Source organism: Bombina bombina, chromosome 3 (genome assembly GCF_027579735.1).
Source record: "Bombina bombina isolate aBomBom1 chromosome 3, aBomBom1.pri, whole genome shotgun sequence".
In the NCBI taxonomy this organism is placed as follows: Eukaryota; Metazoa; Chordata; class Amphibia; order Anura; family Bombinatoridae; genus Bombina; species Bombina bombina.
This window is the reverse complement of record NC_069501.1, coordinates 1,185,839,656-1,185,865,272: the sequence shown is the minus strand read 5'-3', so window position 1 is coordinate 1,185,865,272 and position 25,617 is coordinate 1,185,839,656. Positions and strand designations below refer to the sequence as shown.

At 38.9% G+C, this 25,617-nt stretch overlaps 1 protein-coding gene across 1 annotated transcript in view; it reads left to right on the top strand.

Moving 5' to 3' along the window:
• Positions 1 to 13,402: 13,402 nt before the first annotated feature.
• PANX1 (pannexin 1) overlaps positions 13,403 to 25,617 on the top strand; it is a 251,544-nt gene continuing 239,329 nt past the window's right edge. Inside the window, exon 1 of the mRNA XM_053708615.1 lies at positions 13,403 to 13,699. Coding sequence (XP_053564590.1) covers positions 13,519 to 13,699 — 181 coding nt within the window. The 5' untranslated portion in view covers positions 13,403 to 13,518. The remainder of the gene's footprint in view (positions 13,700 to 25,617) is intronic.

Sequence of the window (25,617 nt, the reverse complement as noted above, 5' to 3'; positions counted from 1 at the left end):
ACTGTAGATTACATATACAATTTACTCAAGCTAAAGTTACCCTTTGGAATGTGGTCAAATTATGGAGATTTAATGTGTAGATAGCTAAAAAGATATATATTATTTATGTTACTTATGTTGACATAAATCTTCTCACATGAAATATCTTCTATGAAACCAACACAAACTTGGAGGATTAAACTAGTATCAAGACTCTCCGATGAAATGACAGCTTAACCGGGTTTCATTGGCAAAAGGAGGGTTGTAAGAAAAGATAAGACGTGCCTCATATATGGGTTGAAATAGGCATAAGGTCCAAAATAGGCATGAATACATGGTAATTAAACCGGTCAGCCTATAGTTAGACTATTAAATTATGAAATTTTTCTCGGACTACGAAAGGGAAGGATAAGTTGTATCTTGATATAAAGCTTAAAAGTGAATTAGATGGATTGTCAAAACAGATAGTAGACCTACACATATATCAAGCCTATAATATACTGCAGTTTACTAAAAGGTCTAGGCAGCTCACTGCTTCCTCTGCCTAGAAGCAAGTCAAGTAGGCAAAAGTATATAGTAGCAGCCGTATAGGGGAGTTTATCTATCTATACTTAGTAGGTAGTGTCACAAGAAAACTAGGTATCACCTACATATAAACTTACAAAAGGTTATGACTTAAGCATAAGATATACAATCATAATTAAGGTAAAATATAATAAGTTTTACCAATATCCTTCTGTGGAGCCTCTATAACCAGTTCACATATATAATTTAAATAGACATGCAAAAAAAATAAAAACATAAACATAAACAATATCAATAGGAAAGCTTGCATGTAGAGAGCATTACTGTGGGATATTCATCTAAGTCTATGATGTAAGCACAGGCTAATAGCTTACTCAGGTATGAAATAGGGATGTAACTTAGTATAAATGTGCTACCTGCCTCAACCACTGACATAAAAAGCTTGGGAAGCAATTGCCTGTTAGATGAACAGTAGAAATTTTCATAATGCATAGATAGAATAATTAAGAGTACACTTTTGCGCATTTTGGAAGAAGTCTATATCTTAAAATATAAATAGTTAGCAATAGTTTCATAACATAGAGCAATAGCTCTGACTAGTTAACTCATTAATGAACATATTTGAAAGTATAAGAATAAACAGCCTAAGTGTTTTAAAAGGATCAATGAACAAAATACCATGCTAAATAAAATGGTGTTAGGTATGCAATAGTGGACAACTCTATACACTAAAATACTTAATATGAATTGTAGTGGTTAAACATCTAAACTCAAGTTTACTAACTCTTACTAGTATACTAAAGCATAACAAGAATAAGTGTCTCTAATGTATACTTCGTAAGCTTAATTTCTATGCAGACAGTGAAATCTAGAGGGTTCCATAGCCCCCAAGAGTCCCTCAATCTCCGGCAAAACTTACAAAGAAAAAGGAGCTCTGCAGAGCCACATAGTCTCTCAGTTTGCATATAAAGGGGAACACAACAATTTTATCCAATGCCCAGTCTGTGAGGTTCAATGCTTAGTAGGTTGAAGGAAGAGGACTCCTCATGTGGATGAAGATATCTAAGGGCCGGAGAGAATAATCCCCAGGAGGGGATCGCAATGAGAGCAAAACAGCTTGTGTGTGGTCTCTCCTCCTGAGATTTTACTTCAAGCGGGAGAACAGTAGCAAACCCAGGGTACCAGAGAGGGTCTAAATTAAAACTGAGTGCGGGAGAGTTCATCGAGTCAACGGAGCCCGGCCCCTGTTCCCCTAGGTCTGAGGTGAGTTCAAAAATGTTGTGACCACACTCGGATGAACTTATATCAAGTAGCTGACATCCTATCTCTTCCTCTGAGCGACCAGCTTCCCCTGGTGTGAGCGGGATAAAGGCTACCTGGATCTCATGTGATGGTGTTATTATAGCACCCTGTTGCGCAAACATTAGAGCTATTGGTAGCTGTGTGTGGTACGGAAGCTCCACTCGCTCCGCCATTGCTATCGCAGATGCCACGTTATGATCAGAGCTGCATCTGATGATGTCGCTCAGGCTGTTGAAGTGGCTTGTCATGCGAGATCCTAATTCCATTAGGCAGGCTCTTATTTCAGAGTAAGATTCCTCCATTATCAAAAGTAGAGCCTATAAACCTTGGTAGGTCAGGCTGTCTTGTGGATGTGAGAGGAGTACAGTAGTTCAAATGGCGTTGCACACCGCTTGGCTTCACTTCACTTAGCAGTGCATGGTGTCCATGAGTCCGCAAAAATGATGAGTTTCTGAATGTTCTATAGCCTGAGGCATGTATCTGAAGTCCTCAGCATGTATAAGGAAAAAGTTTCAAGATAGCTTAAGAATCAGGAGCTGCATAAGAACACGTTTGGTCCCCACGGTAGTTGGCTCCGCCCCCCCCTCTTGCTATCTTTATTTAAAAAGCAGGAATGTAAATCTTAGCAGCCAGACCATTTTATGTTCAGCACCATGGATAGCCCTTGCTTATTGGAGGCTTACATTTACCCACCAATAAGCAGCATAACCCAGGTTCTCAACCAAAAATTGGCCGTCTCCTATGCATCACATTCCTGCTTTTTAAATAAAGATAGCAAGAGAACAAAGAAAATTTGATAATAGGAGTAAATTAGAAAGTTGCTTAAAATTACATGCTCTATCCTAATCATGAAAGGAAAAATTTGGGTTTAGTGTCCCTCTAAGGTCAAATAGCATGTAAAATTAAAAATACACTCATTTTAAACTGGTAAGTAATTGGACAATTTTATAAAGAAAATGAAATAGTACGGTAATACAGTTGACAAAGAACACAAATTATTCACTATTGTTATAAATTGGATGAATGCACATGCCTTAGCCTATCACAAATTTGCAAAATAAATTACAAAGCTCCATTTGGGAGTGTTGAGATTATATTTAAGTTTGTTTACATATAACTATAAAATGCTTTTCTAGTTTTATTACAATTTTCATTTAGAATTTCTTATGGCTGAAGACCTTAATATGATAGTTTATTTTGTTCAACTAAAAAAAATATCAGACACCTTTTAAAAATAAAAATGCTCTATTAAATTGCCAATCAACCTTATGCATGATATTACTATTGTCTTTTGAATGTAACCTAAATGGGTGCGGCTGTGTGAACTTCAAATTCATTACAATCAAATATTTCCTCTTACTATTGTGTTAATGAAGATATGTCACATGGATACAAATTAATTGCATATTAATGCAGAGTATGAACTCCAAATGTTTACAACTTACGTAAGTGGTGTTAAAATAAGCACATACACACATCTAAAGTGACCGGAAAAAAAAAACCATACACTAATATGTACCACTCCCTAATTGTGATACTCATAACAGAAATTAAACACACCCAAAAACCTACAAGAAAATAAATACTTGGATTTATAAATAACTGTTTACCTTCCTCAGTCCATAATTCTAGTTATATAACCTGCTACTGAGCTCACTGAAACCCAGAGGAGAGCATGTGATTTGCGTCTGCTACACATTTCAGATGGAAATTAGTTTTAATGTGGAAATTAGATTAAATTAGATTCCTCTTTGTCCCTGATGAAGAGAGGCAATATTGCCTTGAATAACCTTATTTTTTTTCTTCAATTTCTGGTTTAATTGCTGACAAACAGCCTTAAAGTGACATTAAAGGGACACTGAACCCAAATTTTTTCTATCGTGATTCAGATAGAGCATGCAATTTTAAGCAACTTTCTAATTTACTCCTATTATCAAATTCTTTTCATTCTATTGGTATCTTTATTTGAAATGCAAGACTGTGAGGCCCATTTATCAAGACTCGCCAGAAACACATGTTATGGAGCAGCGGTCTAAATACCGCTGCTCCATAACCCTGTCCACATGCTCTGATGAGGCGGACAGGAATCGCCACAATTCAACCCGATCGAGTACGATTGGGTTGATTGACACCCCTCTGCTGAGTCTGCAGGGGGCGGTGTTGCACCAGCAGCTCTTGCTGCCATGTTGTAACCTAGATTTCCTTCTCCTGTGAGGCCAATTAGGATCAGTTATAAATGGGTCTTTAGAGTGTGCAACCAATGGCTGCTTGGAAAATAGCATTGTTAACTTTGGACTCTGTAGTTCCACTTTGAACAAAAAATGAAAGCTCCACAAAAAGTCTGCCTCAAAAAGAGCCTGCACCGCATCCCCACTTCAATAACACTAACATTTGGTGGCTAATCTTCAATGAACATTTAGTTAACAGCGGCAGATATGGCCGCCAAACTCCGCCCCCTGTTACGTAGGAGGTTTCTTGTTTTAAATCCATACTCGTTCACAGGGACACTGTTCTATTTCTAAAGCGCACGCTCGCTATTAGAAATAGAGCAGTGTCTCCGTGAACGTGGCTAAAGAATCTAGCCGAGGATTCGATTTGCATTGGCTGAAGAGTTAGAGAAGAAGCCTCCTACGTAACAGGGGGAGGAGTTTGGCAGCCATATCTGCAGTTGTTAACTAAATGTGCATTAAAGATTAGCCACCTAACGTTAGTGTTATTGAAGATAGGATGCGGTGCAGGCTCTTTTTTTTTTTGCTTGATCTAAGGTATGGGATAACGTTTTCATCGGTGTTGACTGTCCCTTTAAATCAAGTTCCCATTTGGTCATGAAGCCAGACTATGGAAGAGTAGAGGGGCTATTAATAAGTTGGTATAACAGACCAAAAGTTTCTTTCATTTTTTGTTTAGCTAAGCATATCCTGTCTAGGCATGAATCTGAAGTATTCATGTCTCTACCTATAGCTTTGTGTATGATTGATTTCAGTTGAAGGAATTGGTACCAGCATTTGTTATCTGCATGGTTCAATTCCAAGTACTGTGTACATGTAAGGAAGGAGCTGAATATGAAAACATTGGCTATTCTATAAAGTCCCCGATTTGGCCATTTATCCAACAGAAATTAGTTCTCTGGGGAGACTAATGAAGATAATAGAGCTGGTTTGTGGCCCATACCGCTTAAAGAAAATTTATTTTGTAAGTAGTCCCAAATATGAATTGTGTGGGCTATAGTCAAATAAGTTTTCCAGGAGAAGGGGGCGATCTCCCTTGTTGACCCAGAGTAGATGGTCTATAGAGAAGAAGGGACATCATTTTAGTTTCTAAAGTGACCCAAAGGGTATCTTCCCTCCCATTATGCCACAATGCCGCTTGTGCCAGTCTAGCTTAGTAATAATAGAAGACTAGGTCTAGTACTCCCATTCCTCCGTGGGATCTATGTCTAATCATTACTTTGTAATTCTGCCTTTTCCCCAAATAACATTTATAAGGTCTTTTTGTAGGTTTTTTAATTCTAAAATTTTAATAGTTATGGGTAGAGCCCTAAATAGATAAAGAATCTTTGGTAAGCTGAAATGAAAGTTTTAAACGATTGGTAGAGTGAAAAAAAAAAGATGCCTAGTACTTGCCGTTAGGTGAAATACTGCGTCACAATTAATCCAAAGCTTCTATTTTTCCCCTTTTATTATATCAGATTTGCAGCTTGCTTGTTCTGATTGTAGGGAATAAAGACTGCTAATATTTGTATCACCTCTAGTTGATATAGCTTATTGTAGTCACTTTCCAACTTTTATCTACCTTGACATTTATATTGTGCCCCGTAGTCGAGAGGCGAGTTGGGCAGTTAGGATCAGTTCTTTACTGGAACTCCTGTCAGTTTAGGTGCTTGTGTATCGCGGCCACGACAGTTAGTGATAAAGTGGCGCACCTTGTGTATAGGCCGCAGTTGTTCCTACTTGATATGATGCTGGCTCGATGTCCCCAAGCTCCGGAGATGAGCCCCGACCCTCCGGAGTGGAATATAATGCGGGCAGATGGCAGAACTGACCAGCCGGTGGAGCTCCCACAAGTATATCATTCTAAAAGTTAACACAAAAGGTATTTTGGTTAGTAACGGATTTAGTGCTATGGATTTGTGATGTGTGGATATGCCCATACTAACCATATAATGGAAAAAAACTTATTTTTCTTTGCAAAAACTCATATTTTGAGGTGTAATTACCTAACAAACATACAATAAAGAGATAAACAAATCTGTTCAAAATCAATTGGATGGTTAGATATGCGTAAAAATGTGTGAATCACTGAATGTGTATTTGCTGTTCAAAATAATACATATTATAGATTCAACACCTCTCTGGGTATGTTATGTTGAAGGCAACAATTTAGGTGTAAAATTTAGTATCTGTATTATCTGGTAAGGAATGGGCAGTTCAAAAAATAAAAAGTGAGGCCTCCACGCAAATCAATGCCAAAACATGGGTTAAAAGTTCTACAGCTGATTGTCCACTGCTCTATTATAAGAAACAAGTGACACAGTGGGCACTAATAAGTCACCTAGGATATGCAGGTGACACAAGGATGTATGGGATATTTCTTTTTGTATAGGTAACAGAATTCAGGTATGGCTTGTTCCAGTACAACATACATATGTATATACATACAACTTACATGACAGGATGTGATGCACACAGTAATTTAGGTCCATAGATGGGTTGTTGTGCTTCACTTTCCTTCATTCAGGGTGACAATAAGAAAATAAAAGATAACCCAACTGTTCATACGGTATTCCACCTTCTCCTTCAGTAGCATATAATGGAACCTTATAGTTGTTACCAGTCCTCTCGTCTCATTAGTGAGAGGAGAAAAGAGAACAAACAAGCAATGCAACATTTCGTATTGCTACGAGAACAATAAACAAAAGAAAAATATAAGAATACAAAAAATACAAAAACATAAAGACAACGACTTGCATTTTCATCAATTAGTTATAGGTATAATCACACCTTTCAAATAGCGCTTTCTAATAAAGCTCGTAGAATGGTAGGGATGAGAAAGTGGAAAAGATAAAAGGTGGAAAGGAGAGAGGGTAGAGGGGAATGAGAGGATGGAGGGGAATGTTTGATTTGGGAGGTGGGGGCAGTCGGGGGGGAGGGAAGACTTTCCTACAGGTGCATGTCGGGGTAATAATGTTCTGTAAGGACATGGAGGTGTCAGTCTTTTGGTAATTTATGTATTACCCTGAGTACCTATAAATGATTCCCAATAAAACTTAACGTCATAATACAGGTTAAGGGTTTTTCTTCTGAAGTGTACGTACTCCTCTTGGGATATAAGTGTTGTAGTATTCTGTATCCATTCTGTTCTGGATGGGGGGATGGGTGATTTCCATTTTTTGGCTATTAAGTTCCTAGCGCTATTTAATCCAATTGTCAGAAGATTCCATCTTATTTTACATACAGGGAGTGCAGAATTATTAGGCAAGTTGTATTTTTGAGGATTAATTTTATTATTGAACAACAACCTTGTTCTCAATGAACCCAAAAAACTCATTAATATCAAAGCTGAATAGTTTTGGAAGTAGTTTTTAGTTTGTTTTTAGTTATAGCTATTTTAGGGGGATATCTGTGTGTGCAGGTGACTATTACTGTGCATAATTATTAGGCAACTTAACAAAAAACAAATATATACCCATTTCAATTATTTATTTTTACCAGTGAAACCAATATAACATCTCAACATTCACAAATATACATTTCTGACATTCAAAAACAAAACAAAAACAAATCAGTGACCAATATAGCCACCTTTCTTTGCAAGGACACTCAAAAGCCTGCCATCCATGGATTCTGTCAGTGTTTTGATCTGTTCACCATAAACATTGCGTGCAGCAGCAACCACAGCCTCCCAGACACTGTTCAGAGAGGTGTACTGTTTTCCCTCCTTGTAAATCTCACATTTGATGATGGACCACGGGTTCTCAATGGGGTTCAGATCAGGTGAACAAGGAGGCCATGTCATTAGATTTTCTTCTTTTATACCCTTTCTTGCCAGCCACGCTGTGGAGTACTTGGACGCGTGTGATGGAGCATTGTCCTGCATGAAAATCATGTTTTTCTTGAAGGATGCAGACTTCTTCCTGTACCACTGCTTGAAGAAGGTGTCTTCCAGAAACTGGCAGTAGGACTGGGAGTTGAGCTCGACTCCATCCTCAACCCAAAAAGGCCCCACAAGCTCATCTTTGATGATACCAGCCCAAACCAGTACTCCACCTCCACCTTGCTGGCGTCTGAGTCGGACTGGAGCTCTCTGCCCTTTACCAATCCAGCCACGGGCCCATCCATCTGGCCCATCAAGACTCACTCTCATTTCATCAGTCCATAAAACCTTAGAAAAATCAGTCTTGAGATATTTCTTGGCCCAGTCTTGACGTTTCAGCTTGTGTGTCTTGTTCAGTGGTGGTCGTCTTTCAGCCTTTCTTACCTTGGCCATGTCTCTGAGTATTGCACACCTTGTGCTTTTGGGCACTCCAGTGATGTTGCAGCTCTGAAATATGGCCAAACTGGTGGCAAGTGGCATCTTGGCAGCTGCACGCTTGACTTTTCTCAGTTCATGGGCAGTTATTTTGCGCCTTGGTTTTTCCACACGCTTCTTGCGACCCTGTTGACTATTTTGAATGAAACGCTTGATTGTTCGATGATCACGCTTCAGAAGCTTTGCAATTTTAAGAGTGCTGCATCCCTCTGCAAGATATCTCACTATTTTTGACTTTTCTGAGCCTGTAAAGTCTTGACCCATTTTGCCAAAGGAAAGGAAGTTGCCTAATAATTATGCACACCTGATATAGGGTGTTAATGTCATTAGACCACACCCCTTCTCATTACAGAGATGCACATCACCTAATATGCTTAATTGGTAGTAGGCTTTCGAGCCTATACAGCTTGGAGTAAGACAACATGCATAAAGAGGATGATGTGGTCAAAATACTCATTTGCCTAATAATTCTGCACTACCTGTAGTTTTTGTGGTCTAAGATTTAGTAAGGCTATCATGGGAGTTAGGGTGAAGGACATATCTACAAAAGTCTGCAAGTCAGTCTCCAGTTGTGACCAGAATGGCCGCAGTTTCTCACATTGCCACCATATATGCAACATCGTGCCCTTCATCCCGCATCCCCTCCAACATCTATCGTCCGCACTGGGATACATTTATCTCAGGCGCTCTGGGGTTAAATACCAGCGTGTTAGTATCTTGTGGTTGAGTTCTAATGTTTTCGGTGATGCCGAGGACTTACGAGTATTAAGAAATATATTTTCCCAATCCTGAAAGGATAAAGTGATCCCTAGTTCAGCCTGCCAACGTGCAGTGTATGATGGTAGAGTGTTGATTAATGTTTCCTCCAAGAGGCATCTAGAGATAGACAGTGTTCCCCTAGGTAGGACTTCGGATAAACATAACCTTTCAAACCTTGTTGGAGGTCTCAACAGGTCCTCTTTGTGTTTGGATTTGTGTATCATATGTTTTAACTGTGCATATTTCAGCCAGGATGAATAACTTCCTCCGGCTATCTCCTCTAAATCTTGTCTTTGCTTTAATTCCCCGTTAACGGTCAGTTTTATAAATGGTATGGTATACCCCAGTTCGCCCCGTGTGCTAGCAAGTGGTTCCAAACCACCCAGAAACTCAGCATTATATGAAATTGGTGACAAGGGGGATACCCCCGACGAGATCCCCATATGGGAGTCCCTCAGGAAATCCCACCCATCAAAGATGTGTGAATACAATTCTGAGACTCTGGCCAAGGGCGACCTAATGCTTGGTGAAATCCAGCACAGTGCACCCAAGGACGGAGCGCTCAAAAGATGAGAATCTATGGTTGACCATGCTTTATTTTCAATGTTCCCATGCCATTCCAACACGCGTTGAAGTGTTACAGCCCTATAATACCTTTCTATGTTTGGGACCCCCATGCCTCCATGTCCCAGTGGTCTATGCATAATTATTCTGTTAATTTGAGGTTTGATTTTTCCCCACACAAATAGGTTAAGTTCTGCTTGAATACTAGTTAGGAAGGATCTGGACAAACGTATGGGAACTGTCTGCAGTATATATAGTATCTGTGGCAGTGTGGTCATTTTAATTGCCTGTATCCTTCCCCACCATGTTAAACATATGCAACCATTTTTAAAATCAAGCATAGAGACAACTCCTCATGAAATCTTTGTGAAATATGGCCACCTCCTATACAAACAACACAGCAGATGTGTAGATTGTTCTAGGAAACAAAACGGGCTAGAGATTTATTTTCAATTATTACACAGCCGTACTGTTTAGAATTGCCACCAATGTAGCCACCAATCAGCAAGCACTGAACCAAAAATGAGCCATCCCCTAAGCTTTCATTCCTGCTTTTTCAAATAAAGATATCAAAAGAACGAAGAAAATTTGATAATAGGAGTAAATTAGAAAGTTGCTTAAAATGACATTCTCTATCCGTATCATGAAAGAAAATTTTGGAGTTAGCATCCCTTTAATCATGCTACAAAAATTCTTTATCTGCTTGCTGGTGAAGTCCACTATAAGCAGGGGGCAAACAGAGACAGAAGCACACGTGTGCAGCACCAATTCTTCATCAGAACTCCCAGCAACAATTACATACAAGTGTAGCATAAAAATAAATATTTTTTTTAATATATAAAATATTGTCAAATGTTAAAATGAATAAATGACAAATTACAGTATCGTGGTTGCCACACAAATACACAGGCATTTGCATGTTTGCGCTAACATACAAACTTTTACAAGGTTTTCACATGCAGCGCTGTTTTCTACTACAGTAGTACAATATATGCAGGGCTTGACCTGTATAGACACGAATAGTAGTGAAATACATGCACACTCATGCAGCTGATCTTTTTTAATCTAGCTATTCCACGTGTATTATTACAAGATACGAGTCTATACATGCGGCATATCTTTCTGACTCTCGCTGACAGAATGCATCTTTTCCTTTCTTGCATCAAAAACTTAAAGGGACAGTAAAGTCAAAATTAAACTTTTATGATTCAGATAGAACAGCTTTCAAATTTACTACTATTATCCAACATTCTTTGTTCTCTTGGTATCCTTTGTTGAATAGTAAATTGAGGTAGGTTAATAGGGGCATGTGATTTTGGCAGCATTTGCAACAATATAAAACACTGCTAAAAACTATGTTGTAAAAGATTGCTGCCCTAAACTACTAAAGACATGTGCACGCTCCTGAGCTCCCATGAGTTTACCTAGATCACTAGTTTTCAAACCTGTCCTCAAGCCTCCCCAACAGGCCAGGTTTTCAGGATCACCTTGGTTGAGAGCAGTTAAAATAACCATGTTTAATAAGCAGCTGATTATTTCACTTGTGCTCTAGGTCAGATACCCTCAAAATGTGGCCTATTAGGGAGGTCTGAGGACAGGTTTGAAAACCAGTAATCTAGATTGACTCTTCAACAAATGATATCAAGAGAACAAAACAATTTTGATAATAGAAGTAATTTGGAAAGTTTTTCTTTTAAGTGACATACAGCATCTGAATCATGAAAGTTTAATTGTGACTATAACTGTACCTTTGAGATCGATTTTCTATAGGTTTTCTTCATTATTATTAAAAATAGTTTTGGTAGTAGCAGTAGATTACTACATAATTACTATTTTAGGAATAAAGGCCTAGATTACGAGTTTAGCGGTAGCTGAAAAAGCAGCGTTAACAGGTGCTAACGCTGCTTTTTTACTATCGCTGGTATTACGAGTCTTGCAGGTTTAGGGTCACCGCACACTTTTTTGGCCTTACCGCAAAACGACTTACGTAAACTTCGTAAAGTCTTTTTTCTATTGGACTTTTATAGCGCTGGTATTACAAGTCTGCCTGGGAAGCCAAAAAAAGTCAAGATTTCTACCGCATTTAAAAGTCAGTAGTTAAGAGTTTTATGGTACAACGCCATAACATAAAACTCATAACTAAAGTGCTAAAAAGTACACTAACACCCATAAAACTACCTATTAACCCCTAAACCAAGGCCCTCCTGCATCGCAAACACTAAAATAATTTTTTTAACCCCTAATCTGCCGCTCCGGACACCGCCGCCACCTACATTATATTTATGAACCCCTAATCTGCTGCCCCCAACATCGCCGACACCTACATTATATTTATTAACCCCTAATCTGCCGCCCCAGACATCGCCGCAACCTACCTACACTTATTGACCCCTAATCTGCCGCCCCCAACGTCGCCTCCACTATAATAAACATATTAACCCCTAAACCGCCGCACTTCCGCCTCGCAAACATTAGTTAAATATTAACCCCTAATCTGCTTTCCCTAACATCGATGCCACCTACCTACATTTATTAACCCCTAATCTGCCGTCCCCAACGTCGCCTCCACTATATTAAATGTATTAACCCCTAAACCTAAGTCTAACCCTAACACCCCCTAACTTAAATATTAGGGGTTAGTAAATATAATGTAGGGGTTAATAAATATAATGTAGGTGGCGGTGATGTCGGGGGCGGCAGATTAGGGGTTAATAAATATAATGTAGGTGTCGACGATGTCGGGGGCGGCAGATTAGGGGTTAATAAGTGTAAGATTAGGGGTGTTTAGACTCGGATTCATGTTAGGGTGTTAGGTGTAAAAATAAATTTTATTTCCCCATAGGAATTAATGGGGCTGCGTTAGGAGCTAAACGCTGCTTTTTTGCAGGTGTTAGACTTTTTTTCACCCGGCTCTCCCCATTGATTCCTATGGGGAAATCGTGCACGAGCACTTATAACCAGCTCACCGCTGACTTAAGCAGCGCTGGTATTGAAGTAAGATTTGGAGCAAAATTATGATCTACGCTCACTTCTTGCCTTTTAACGCTGGGTTTCTGAAAACCTGTAATACCAGCGCTGTAGGTAAGTGAGCGGTGACAATAACGTGCAAGTTAGCACCGCACCCCTGTTACCGCAAAACTCGTAATCTAGGCGAAAGTGTTTTATTGCTGAAATTTCTCCTCAGGTATGTAGAGTCCTGTCAGTACAAACAACAATGGAGGTCTAGGCTATCAGCTCGTGAATACTGAAGTATGTCACACACAAACCTATATCTTGCTAGTAAATTTATCTGTAAACCGTTTACATACTTTGTTCTTGTTTAATATTATTTTATAAACAAAATAGAAAACATGCAATTCGCCAAACCAAGTGGTAAAAGGACACTATATTTCGGAATAATAGATTTATTTAAACTTTATTTTTCATATTTAGTGACGTCTGGTTTATGCTCTTCTCGTGCAAACATTTCAAATTATTTTACATATGACGCATATATTGCTCTGCTTCGTATAAGTATTAAAGTAATCTGTAAAAAAATATGAAGTAATTTTATAAATACTACAGTGTGAATAATTTCACAAACGAGTTTATATTCAGAAGTTATAAAATAAAGTTTGGAAAACTACAGCTCAGTTACCAATACACAACCACAGCCCTATGTGCACGGGCAGCGCACTCCCACAACCGGTTAGGGACATGAACCGCCCCAGGCTCGTTCAGACCAGCCCCCTTGCGGGTTCACGCTCAGCGGTGACGAGTCTCGCTCAGAGCACTGTCTGACACACGAGGGTGATTATGACCAGAGTAAGTGGTGGTCGCACCGTGTGAAACCCATTGGCTCTATAAACTCACTGCCCAGCCATGGCCATCGCTCACATCGCAACCGAGTATGTCTTTTCGGACTTTTTGCTCAAGGAGCCGCCTGAATCAAAGTACAAGGGGCTGCGTCTGGAGCTGGCTATAGACAAGATCGTGTCGTGTATCGCAGTGGGGCTTCCTCTGCTGCTTATCTCATTGGCTTTCGCCCAGGAAATCACAATGGGTGAGTGGCAGTCAGTATAGTGAGTGTGTCTGGGGTCAGGTTTGACAGCAGCTCTGGCTCCTCCCTTCTACACCTGTGCTGGAGGCAATGCTGCTTGTTAGTATCTCATGTGTCTGCGCCCCTCAAGTTCCTATGGTTTCTCTTATACACACACATTGGTTTTGTTTGTGTCTGTCACCCTTATATAGTAGGTATTGTGTCTTATAGTTCATTTCACTATACTATTGTGTCTCTCTGACCTCTCACATTCATTCTGTATTTGTTTTTCCCTGCACATTGCCTTTCCTGTATGCCCATTCACATGTAGTCTGTGCATTGTCACTTGCCTAGTCTCACTACTGATTTTGGTTGCAAGTTGCCCTCACCTTATTGTGTGTGCCACACTCACATTCTTGTGCCTGCCTGTCACATTGTCATTGTGTGTGTCTGTCACATTGTCATTGTGTGTATTACTCACCTTATTTAACCAGTATATGAGGCCTTTGGCTAATGTGTTGTTGCAAGTGTGAGCATGCTTGCAACCTCCCCCCCCCCCCCCAGTAATACTGCTCAGGCCCATCCTATGTCTTTTGTGTCTGCTGTTGTCTGTCTGCTTTTCCCATCACCAGTTATTCTGCATGCTCCTATCACATCACTACAATGTAAGATGTACCTATGCCATTGCAGAATAAATTGACATGAAAATGCATTGCTTTATTCAATTTAAAAAATACTAATGATTAGAAATCCTTAGCAACTGACTCAGTGTATTTTTTACTCAGTCTTTATTTTTATTTAAACCCATTGTTATTTTACAAACAGGGCTTTAACCCCTTAATGACCACAGCACTTTTCCATTTTCTGTCCGTTTGGGACCAAGGCTATTTTTACATTTTTGCGGTGTTTGTGTTTAGCTGTAATTTTACTCTTACTCATTTACTGTACCCACACATATTATATACCGTTTTTCTCGCCATTAAATGGACTTTCTAAAGATACCATTATTTTCATCATATCTTATAATTTACTATAAAATTTTTTATAAAATATGAGGAAAAAATTGAAAAAAACACACTTTTTCTAACTTTGACCCCCAAAATCTGTTACACATCTACAACCACCAAAAAACACCCGTGCTAAATAGTTTCTAAATTTTGTCCTGAGTTTAGAAATACCCAATGTTTACATGTTCTTTGCAAGTTATAGGGCCATAAATACAAGTAGCACTTTGCTATTTCCAAACCATTATTTTTCAAAATTAGCGCTAGTTACATTAGAACACTGATATTTTTCAGGAATCTCTGAATATCCCTTGACATGTATATATTTTTCTTTTAGTAGACATCCCAAAGTATTCATCTAGGCCCATTTTGGTATATTTCATGCCACCATTTCACCGCCAAATGCGATTAAATACAAAAAATCGTTCACTTTTTTACAAATTTTTTCACAAACTTTTGGTTTCTCACTGAAATTATTTACAAACAGCTTGTGCAATTATGGCTTAAATGGTTGTAAATTCTTCTCTGGGATCCCCTTTGTTCAGAAATAGCAGACATATATGGCTTTGGCGTTGCTTTTTAGTAATTAGAAGGCTGCTAAATACCACTGCGCACTACACGTGTATTATGCCCAGCAGTGAAGGGGTTAATTATGGAGCATGTAGGGAGCTTCTAGGGTTAATTTTAGCTTTAGTGTAGTGTAGTAGACAACCCCAAGTATTGATCTAGGCCCATTTTGGTATATTTCATGCCACCATTTCACCGCCAAATGCGATCAAATTAAAAAAAACGTTAAATTTTTCACAATTTTAGGTTTCTCACTGAAATCATTTACAAACAGCTTGTGCAATTATGGCACAAATGGTTGTAAATGCTTCTCTGGGATCCCCTTTGCTCAGAAATAGCAGACATATGTGGCTTTGGCGTTGCTTTTTGGTAATTAGAAGGCCGCCAAATGCTGCTGCATTTCACACGTGTATTATGGCTAGCAGTGAAGGGGTTAATTATGTAGCTTGTAGGGAGCTTGCAGGGTTAATTTTAGCTTTAGTGTAGAGCTCAGCCTCCCACCTGAAACATAAGACCCCCTGATCCCTCCCAAACAGCTCTCTTCCCTCCCCCACCCCCCAATTGTCCCCGCCATCTTAAGTACTGGCAGAAACTCTGCCAGTACTAAAATAAAAGCTATATTTGGGCTTTTTTGTGTTTTTTTTTCAGCATATTTACATATGCTGCTGTGTAGGATCCCCCCTTAGCCCCCAGCCTCACTGATCCCCCACCAAAGAGCTCTCTAACCCTCCCCCTCTGCCTTAATGGGCGCCATCTTGGGTACTGGCAGCTGTCTGCCAGTACCCAGTTTAGTGAAAAAATGTGCCTTTTTTTTTAAAAAAACCCCCTTTTCTGTAGTGTAGCTTCCCCCCCCCCAAGATCAACCCCCCACCCCTTCCAGATCTCTTAGCTGTTTATTTACAGCTTTCAAAAACTTATTTTTTTTTTACTTTTGAAAGTGTATTTTTCTGTAGTGTAGCGGTTCCCTCCCGCTCCCGCCCCGTGCACGCGCCCGCCCGCCGCCCCCCGTGCACGCGCGCGCTCCCGTGCGCGCTCCCGCCCCTCCCACCCCCGATCCCGCCCCCCTCCACTCCACTCGGCACATCGATGGCCGCCCACCCGCCTCCCATACTTGCTCCCACCCACCAACGATACCGGCCACCGATGTCCGGTGCAGAGAGGGCCACAGAGTGGCTCTCTCTGCATCGGATGGCCAAGGGGGGTTATTGCAGGATGCCTCCATATCGAGGCATCACTGCAATAACCGGAAAGCAGCTGGAAGCGAGCAGGATCGCTTCCAGCTGCTTTCCAGACCAAGGACGTACGCCACACGTCCTCGGTCATTAACTGTATTTTTTTTGAGGACGTGTGGCGTACGTCCTTGGTCCTTAAGGGGTTAAAGGGACACTGAGCCCAATTTTTTTCTATTGTGATTCAGACAGAGCATGCAATTTTAAGCAACTTTTTAATTTACTCCTATTATCAAATTCTTTTCATTCTCTTGGTATCTTTATTTGAAACGCAAGAATGTAAGTTTAGATGCCGGCCCATTTTGGTGAACACACTGTGATGTTCTTGCTGATTGGTGGGTACATTTTTTTCTATTTTGATTCAGATAGAGCATGCAATTTTAAGCAACTTTTTAATTTACTCCTATTATCAAATTCTTTTCATTCTCTTGGTATCTTTATTTGAAACGCAAGAATGTAAGTTTAGATGCCGGCCCATTTTGGTGAACACACTGTGATGTTCTTGCTGATTGGTGGGTACATTTTTTTTCTATTTTGATTCAGATAGAGCATGCAATTTTAAGCAACTTTTTAATTTACTCCTATTATCAAATTCTTTTCATTCTCTTGGTATCTTTATTTGAAACGCAAGAATGTAAGTTTAGATGCCGGCCCATTTTTGGTGAACACACTGTGTTGTTCTTGCTGATTGGTGGGTAAATTCTTAGATGCCTTTCTTTTCAAATAAAGAAAGCAAGAGAACGAAGAAAAATTGATAATAGGAGTAAATTAGAAAGTTGTTTAAAATTGCATGCTCTATCTGAATAGCAAAAGAAAAAATTTGGGTTCAGTGTCCCTTTAAAAGAGTTTTTCTCCCATGAATTGTATTTCCCTTTCAAATGAAGGTAGTATATAGACTAACAAAATAGGCACTGAATATAGAGATACCGAATGAGAATATTCCATTTTATTCTATATTTTCTCTAGGTTTAGCTGTCGGTGCACATTTCAGGGAATTCCTAAAATACTAATCCGTTTTCAATATCACATGGACTGCTATTCTCACTTTTATACACTTTATGTAGCAGTACTTGTGTGTATTGAAAACATAACCAGTTATTTTATGTCTGAAATACAGAAAATATACACTGACATTGCTTATTTACTGATTAATATCCTATCAGTCTGCCAGCAAATCACCCCATAGTCTCACAAAGTCAGATTTGGGCACACGGTTTGCCAGACCTTGTGTTTGTCTTGCAGATATTCTGGCTTTTGACAATACACATTTTAATAATGTTTAATCATTTTTCACCTCTATGTGGTCTCCTAATTGCTGCCTGTCATGCCACTTTATATAGACTGTTTCCCTTCTTTATATATAACCTATGAATGAATGACTTACATAGTGGCATCAGTTCCTTTACAACTGATTCTTGTTTGTTTAAAACGGACATTATCAGTTATTTATAATATGGGTTTAGATGTGTTCATTACCATGTAAGTATTGTGTTAAGTAATTATTACAATTAAGTATATACCCTTTCTTTTTCCTGATTGGTATTTTACTTTTGAAGGGATAGTAAACCCTCTAATTACAAGATCATCATTCTCTCACTATAGAATGACATCAACTGAGTCTGAATATTTTTAAAATAGATGGAAAATCTTGTTTGCTGCAATTTTTTTTTTGAACAGCCAAATCTCACCTACCACATGCCTTATTTGGTGGAGCCAATCTGAGCTTGAGTCCGCAGCTAATAAGGCTAGTCACAGGCATTATGGCAGTATGAAGTGTATTGTTTTGCAGTTCTTACATGTACAAATCAAATATAGATAGCTGTGTAGAAGGGTTAGCTTGATAAGTCTGCAGTGTGCGCTTTAAGTTTTGAGAATTATAATGTCCTCAATTTTCAGAGCTAAATTTCATGAAAGGGGGCAAAATAAGTAATAAGACTATTGCTAAGTTCTTTTACTATGTATTACTAAACCTTTTATATCAACCTCTCCAGGTGTTTACTGTCCCTTTAATTCACAGCATGCATTTGTTTTTACATTATTATCTTAAGATAAACACACAGCCTATCCCATAAATACATGTGTTGCTGAGTTGATAAGTGCAGTAGACTGCTTTTCATATCCTCTGGCATTGAACAAGTTAATGCTGTTTTCTCTTTTTTGCATATGTTGATTTAATTTACTTCAAGCAGCATAAACTTCTTAGAAGTATTGGGTCTCCGTGTCTGAAAAATCAAAATGTCTATTAATAGAAAGTGAAAGTTATTGTAGTTGACCTTTAATTCGCATATCAAATATACTTGGTACTAGATATTAATCTCCTTCATGAAAGTGCCCTGAATTTGAATGGCTTGTGGGGCTTTGTAAATAAGGACTGTGGCATCATTTCTAACCAGGCAGGCATATTACTTGGAACCAAGGAACTGAATAGAAGAACATCCTACTCTCATAGGGGGATTTCCTGCAGCCAGAGGTTTAAGACCAAAACTGGATCCTGCTGGCCAAAAATGCGATTATTCAGAGCACAAACCTTGCAAGCTAAAGGGAAAGTAAATGTAGGGACATTTATGTACGGTAATTTTAAAACAAGCCCTTTGTACTATGTATATGTGCTTAAAGGGACACTAAACCCAAATATTTTCTGAAATGATTCAGATAGAGCATGCTACTTTAAGCAACTTCCTAATTTACTCCTATTATCAATTTTTATTTGTTCTCTTGGTATCTATATTTGAAAATCAGGAATGAAAACTTAGGAGCCGCACCTGGGTAGAGCTTGCTAATTGGTGGCTAAAATGTAGCCACCAATCAGCAAGCCCTATTTAGGGTGCTGAACTAAAAATGGGCTGGCTCCTAAGATTTTATTGCTTCCTTTTCAAATAAAGATACCAAAATAATGAAGAAAATGTGATAATAGGAGTAACTTAGAAAGTTGCCTAAAATTGTGCGCTCTCTCCGAATCATGAAAGAAAAAAAATGGGTTTAGTATCCTTTAAAAGTTGTGAGTAAGGAACTGTCAAGTTCAACTAATAGAAACATTACCGATCGTACTGTGCTTTTCAGTCATAAATGCTTGCTTCATTCTGTATGCCGACCGAACTGTGCAGGTATGAGGTGCATGACCTTTTTTTTATCCCATGTGCTCACCACGCTAAAGAGGCGGCTGCTGCAACTGTACCTCTTGGTTAGACAGGAGCGCACGTTTCTACAGGGCATGAGGTATACTATTTTGTTTTAGTGGGTGGATGGCTGATGAATCCATAATTGATCTATGAAGATAATGTAATTACAGGTAGAAAACCCTTTATCCAAACTGCTTGGGACTGGAAAAGGTTTGGATTTTGGAATAGTTTGGAATAGTTTGGAATATTTGTATATTTACAGCTGTAAAATGGGACAGTTTTGAGAAGGGATGGAATCAAGTGTAAACAACAATATCCTAAGATAAGATAATACAGGGTATTTACTTGTCATAATACAGCTTATACATTTAACCTAAAGGTAGTTTTATATCATTTTTTAGTTTTAGATTTTACAATGTTTAAATTTTGGAATTCTGGATTTGGGGAATTTTACCTGTAATAAAACATATTGAATTATATACATATAAATGTAAGACTGTATATAACATTTACTTTTAATGTCATTCATATTCATAATTAAAATACCTAAACTTTACTGACCACCAACTTCTTTCATTTTACTGCTAAACATGGTTCTCAACCCAAGTGACCTCAAGGTCGGTAATCTTTAGCCGGATGTATCCAGGGGCATGTCAGGTCAGGGCCCACCAGCAGGGCCACCATTGCCCAGTACTGGGCTGCGGGCCTGGCTGTTGAGAATTCAGGAGATAGAGCATGGAATTCTAAGAGAATTTTCTGTTTTACTTTTGTTATCAAATTAATTCTGTTCTCTTGCTATCCTTTGTTGAGACATACCTAGGTAGGGTCACTTTTATGTTTATTAAAATCTATGAGGCAGTTGGTAGACTGTACTGCCTGTTCGTTGGAAAAAAAAACTGTCACCCAGAATATACCCTAGCCTGCCTTCTAGAAGGATATGACTGACTCAATAATCCTCCTTGCTCCTTGATTTTAAAATCAGATTATTCACACCCTGGGTAATTAGAGGTCACATATTTCTTATAGATTAAATGCTCCATAGGGTTCTATCTTGTTATGACTTCCTTAAAGACTGCATGACCATAGAAAGGAGAGAAACAACAGATACTTCCCTTCTGTGTATTTATAAAGCCAAAATATTTTATTGCAACTTCTCTTAAAGCATCGTTAACTCTTACAATTGCTTAGCATTTTTCAGCACTCCCTTTCTTAGGGGTTGGGATGTATTTAAAGAGACATGATACACAAATGTTGGAGCATTTGAAAGTGTTGCAGCATAGCTGTAAAAAGCTGACTAGAAAATATCACCTGAACATCTCTATGTAAAAAATAAAGATATTTTACCTCAAAATTTCACACCCCACTGTAAAGAGACTTTAAGCAGCCAATCAGGATGCTAGTCCCAGGACTTGGAAGGGAGTGTGCATCTGGCATGTGCAGGCACAGTCATGTTATTTTCCTATTCAGTTTAAGGACGTTTCCTATGAAATCTCACAAGATTTCAGTGAAATCTCATGAGATCACAAAAAAGCAATGCATGATCTTGATACTACTGATACTGATTGTCTATTGTTATTTATTTGAATTTTTTTTTAAACTTGCAGCTGAAGATTTAGTATGCATTTTCAGGTGTGAGAATTAGAAGATATAATTTTGTAGAGCTAAGTTACATGAACATGGGGCAAAATCAATTATGAAATGATATTGCAACTTTGTTTCCTTATGTATAACTAAACATTTTATGAATCAAGATTTTTACTGTCACTTTAAGGTATGGGGTTGACAGAGGGGATTCAGTGCCAGGAGTCTGAGATTTTTTTAAATATATATTTTTTATAAGCAATTATAGAACACAGAAAATTTTGACAGTCGGATGGCATTATGAAGTAGCCAGGTGGGTGCAGTGTAATATTTTTTAATATTCTATCATTTTCTGCTATCCAAATCACAAATTGATTGCATAAATGAACATAATTGTATTTAATAATAATTTGTGCAATAAAAATTGAACATTTTTTATATTAGCTAATTTTAGCGCAGTATCGGCTAACATTTTAGCCGGGTTGTCTGTAAAATCAGCTGGGTGGTGCACCCGCTAAAAAGGTCCTGGGGAGAACACTGGATATTTTAAAATGTAATATCTATAAAAGTAAATTATAGCGCATATTCATTACAATTGATGAATTAAACTCCATCTAAAATATCGCTAACATTCTGGATCTGATTTTATAAAGGGGAACGTTTACCATCACTTTAAAGACGATTAAATAGATATGTAGCAGGGTTAGATTTGAGAAGTGAGCAGGGTGCATTTCAAGCTTTGAGAATTAGAATATCCTCAATTTTCAAAGCTTAAAGGGGCATGAAACCCAATTTTTTTTAAATAATAGAAGTAAATTTGAAAGTTGTTTAAAATTGTATTCTCTATATCTGAATCATGAAAGAAAAAAATTTGGTTTTATGTCCCTTTTAAGGTTTTTATTTTCTTTTAATTGCTGTCTGGGGGCCATAATACATCCGGGCAGTGCATTTGATGGAACTCTCCACATGACATTTACATCTTTTATTTCACTTTAAAACTGCAGCAAATATTTTAGGATATTGAGGATAGATTGAGTGTTTCAGTTGCATAATGATGGGGTATAACAGGTTTATTAGCAGGGGTTGACTGAGACCAACCAGGGATCACAGACAAAAATTAGGGAAGGGCCCCCTACACTGCACCGTATTCCCAACCCTCCCTCAATACATCAGCAGGCTGCCTTGCCCCAAAAGGGCCTCCCGACATCAAGGGCCAAGGACACTATACTCCAGGGCCCCACCCTCCAGGATCAGACCCCACATTACAGGGCCCCCAGAGAAACAGACCTACTATCCAGGCACGTGGCACCTACTCCAGGGGCAGGGCACCCACTCTGCCCTCCCTAAACTGCTTAGTTACTGCTAGTGCAGCTGTCAGTGCTGTGCTAGCTCCTGATCATCTGCTGCCCGCTCCAGCTTACGACCACTAACGCAGCTGTCCCATACTAAAATTTGCTGTCCTGCTGCCTCTCTCTCACAATCATAACCTCTAGAGTAGCTCATCTGTCACTGCTGCGCTACTCCATTTAACAAACTGTCACTGTGAGCATAAGCAGCACAATAGGAGCCCCTCTGGGGGGCCCCTTATGTGCCGGGCTCTTGGCCCAAGTCCTATTGCCCGACTGCTCAGCCGGCCCCTGTTAGAAAGTGTGTTTTTTTTTTTTTTCTGTAATTCCATGAATGCTTTTAAAGTCCTGAAGGGGTTCGTACATGAATTTGCATAGCACAAAATTGTCTAAAATATAGTTTTTTTCCATTACAGGCCTAGGGACAGTATATATCCTTGATACATTATCTGCGTTGCTGGAGAAGAATTACGTGTTGGATATTAGGCAGTGAAGAACGACTGGTACAAGGGTGGGGACGAGGGATCGACATTTAAAACAGGGCTAGACAAATTCCTAGGGCCAGGGAGCCATCTCCTAGAATTCAATTTTTGGCACCTAAATGTTTGGATTCATAACATATATCCAGGATTGGACATTTCCACTAGTCCCAGACTAATAAGAAATTGCAGCATACCAGGAAGAAATTAGTTTTCTTCTCGAATATTGATCAGACTATAAACTTCTTTTTTGAACGACTGGTATTTTGCTACAGTTATACATGCTGTATTTAGAGAATCCTTCCCTGGCTACTAAAAATGTGTTCTGATTGTTCCACCATATTTTAGCAGGCTACAAAGTTATATATATATATGTATATGTGTATATGTTTCAACTCATGTTAAAATGTAATTTGCCTTGGTTTGGTAAGAATTGACAAATAACACTTTCCATTATGTTTGCTATTCCGTAGAGTAAATTCACTAAAGAATGAGAGGGCATTCTGAGTTTTATTAAATCTGCTCAGCGGCATAACATCCAAATGAAAGAGACTAGAGTGTTCTCATTATTCTAATTGCATTAAAGGGATGGTAAGGTCAGAAATTTTCTGTTAGTTGTTTTATAAACTTTAAATATTATTATACATTTTTCCAAATACCTTGCTCTGCGCTTTATTTGCCATTCAGAAGCTATTGTGATCACAAAATATGTAAATTTCCAAACCCACTAATTTGCATGAGCCAATCACGGTGGGCAACCTGGGTTCTCTCTTTCCTGCAGTTCCGGGTACAGGGATCCTGTCTAACGCATGCGCTCTGATGTGCCCAAAGTATACGTGTGCGTATTTTATTTTCTCTACTACAATCTCTTACGTAAGCGATCTAGATGTCATGGGACCGCAGTCAAGATTAGCATAGCAATGACAGGAAACTGAGTTCTAAGATTGCACATTCGTACAATTTCCGATAAGACCTGGCAAAAGTCTTCAATTAGCGCATTGCCCATGCGTGTCAAAATGCTTTTAAATGTGCACGCGTTTTAATATGATAATTAGGGAAGCTAATTTATGCATGAAGAAGAGCTTTCTAGACTGCCCTTTCTAGGGGGCTGGAAATAGTGACGTAAGAAGATTTAAGCAACTTTCTAATTTACTCCTATTATCAATTTTTCTTCATTCTCTTGCTATCTTTATTTGAAAAGCAAGACTGTAAGTTTAGAAGCCGGCCCATTTTTAGTTCACAACCTGGGTCATGCTTGCTGATTGGTGGCTAAATGCTGTCCAGGGTACTGAACCAAAAATTGTCTTGCTCCTTAGCTTAGATGCCTTCTTTTTCAAATAAAGATAGCAAGAGAATGAAGAAGAATTGATAATAGGAGTAAATTAGAAAGTTGCTTAAAATTGCATGCTGTCTGAATCAAGAAAAAAAATTGGGTTTAGTATCCCTTTAAGCTTTGACTGGATATTGCTTTAATATAAACATTTTTGCTCAGATATAGTCTCACTGTTTGTAACAATTATCAGCTGATGCTGGCTGGAGGCGTGGGAGGGAAAGTGGGATGTGTGTGGCGACTCAGCACAGAGGGAGTATGAGGGGCGCTACACTCAAGAAAAGAAAATAAAGTTAAAGGGAGAGATGGGCATTGCACTACAGAAAAGGCTGTGGGGGTTCGCCATGTAACAATCACCGGTAGGGGGGGGAGACGAGGAAACCACTACATTACAGAAAGTTTCAGAAACAATTAAAAAAATATATATGTATAAATGTATATGAAGGAAAACATGTAATGTAGTCTGAAGGCTTGTTAAAATATCAACGTATAATGAGAATTCATTGTTATTTTATGTTTGTCTTCGCAAGGTTGCACCAAGATATAGACTAGAAGGAGGAAGCAACTTATGTATTTTTACAGTTTTGTTTTGTAGTACTGGGTTGTCGTAGAAAGTCTAGTTCTAGAAAGTTGTATCCTTTCATTCATTTATTTATTATTATCATCATCAGTACTAGCACTAATCACTATGGCCTAGATTTGGAGTTTGGCGTTAGCCGTGAAAACCAGCGTTAGAGGCTCCTAACGCTGGTTTTAGGCTACCGCCGGTATTTGGAGTCACTCAAAATAGGGTCTAACGCTCACTTTTCATCCGCGACTTTTCCATACCGCAGATCCCCTTACGTAAATTGTGTATCCTATCTTTTCAATGGGATCTTTCTAACTCCGGTATTTAGAGTCGTTTCTGAAGTGAGCGTTAGACATCTAACGACAAAACTCCAGCCGCAGAAAAAGTCAGTAGTTAAGAGCTTTCTGGGCTAACGCCGGTTTATAAAGCTCTTAACTACTGTACTCTAAAGTACACTAACACCCATAAACTACCTATGTACCCCTAAACCGAGGTCCCCCCACATCGCCGACACTCGAATAATTTTTTTTAACCCCTAATCTGCCGACCGCCACCTAAGTTATCCTTATGTACCCCTAATCTGCTGCCCCTAACACCGCCGACCCCTGTATTATATTTATTAACCCCTATTCTGCCCCCCACAACGTCGCCTCCACCTACCTACACTTATTAACCCCTAATCTGCCGACCGCAAAGCGCCGCCACCTACGTTATCCTTA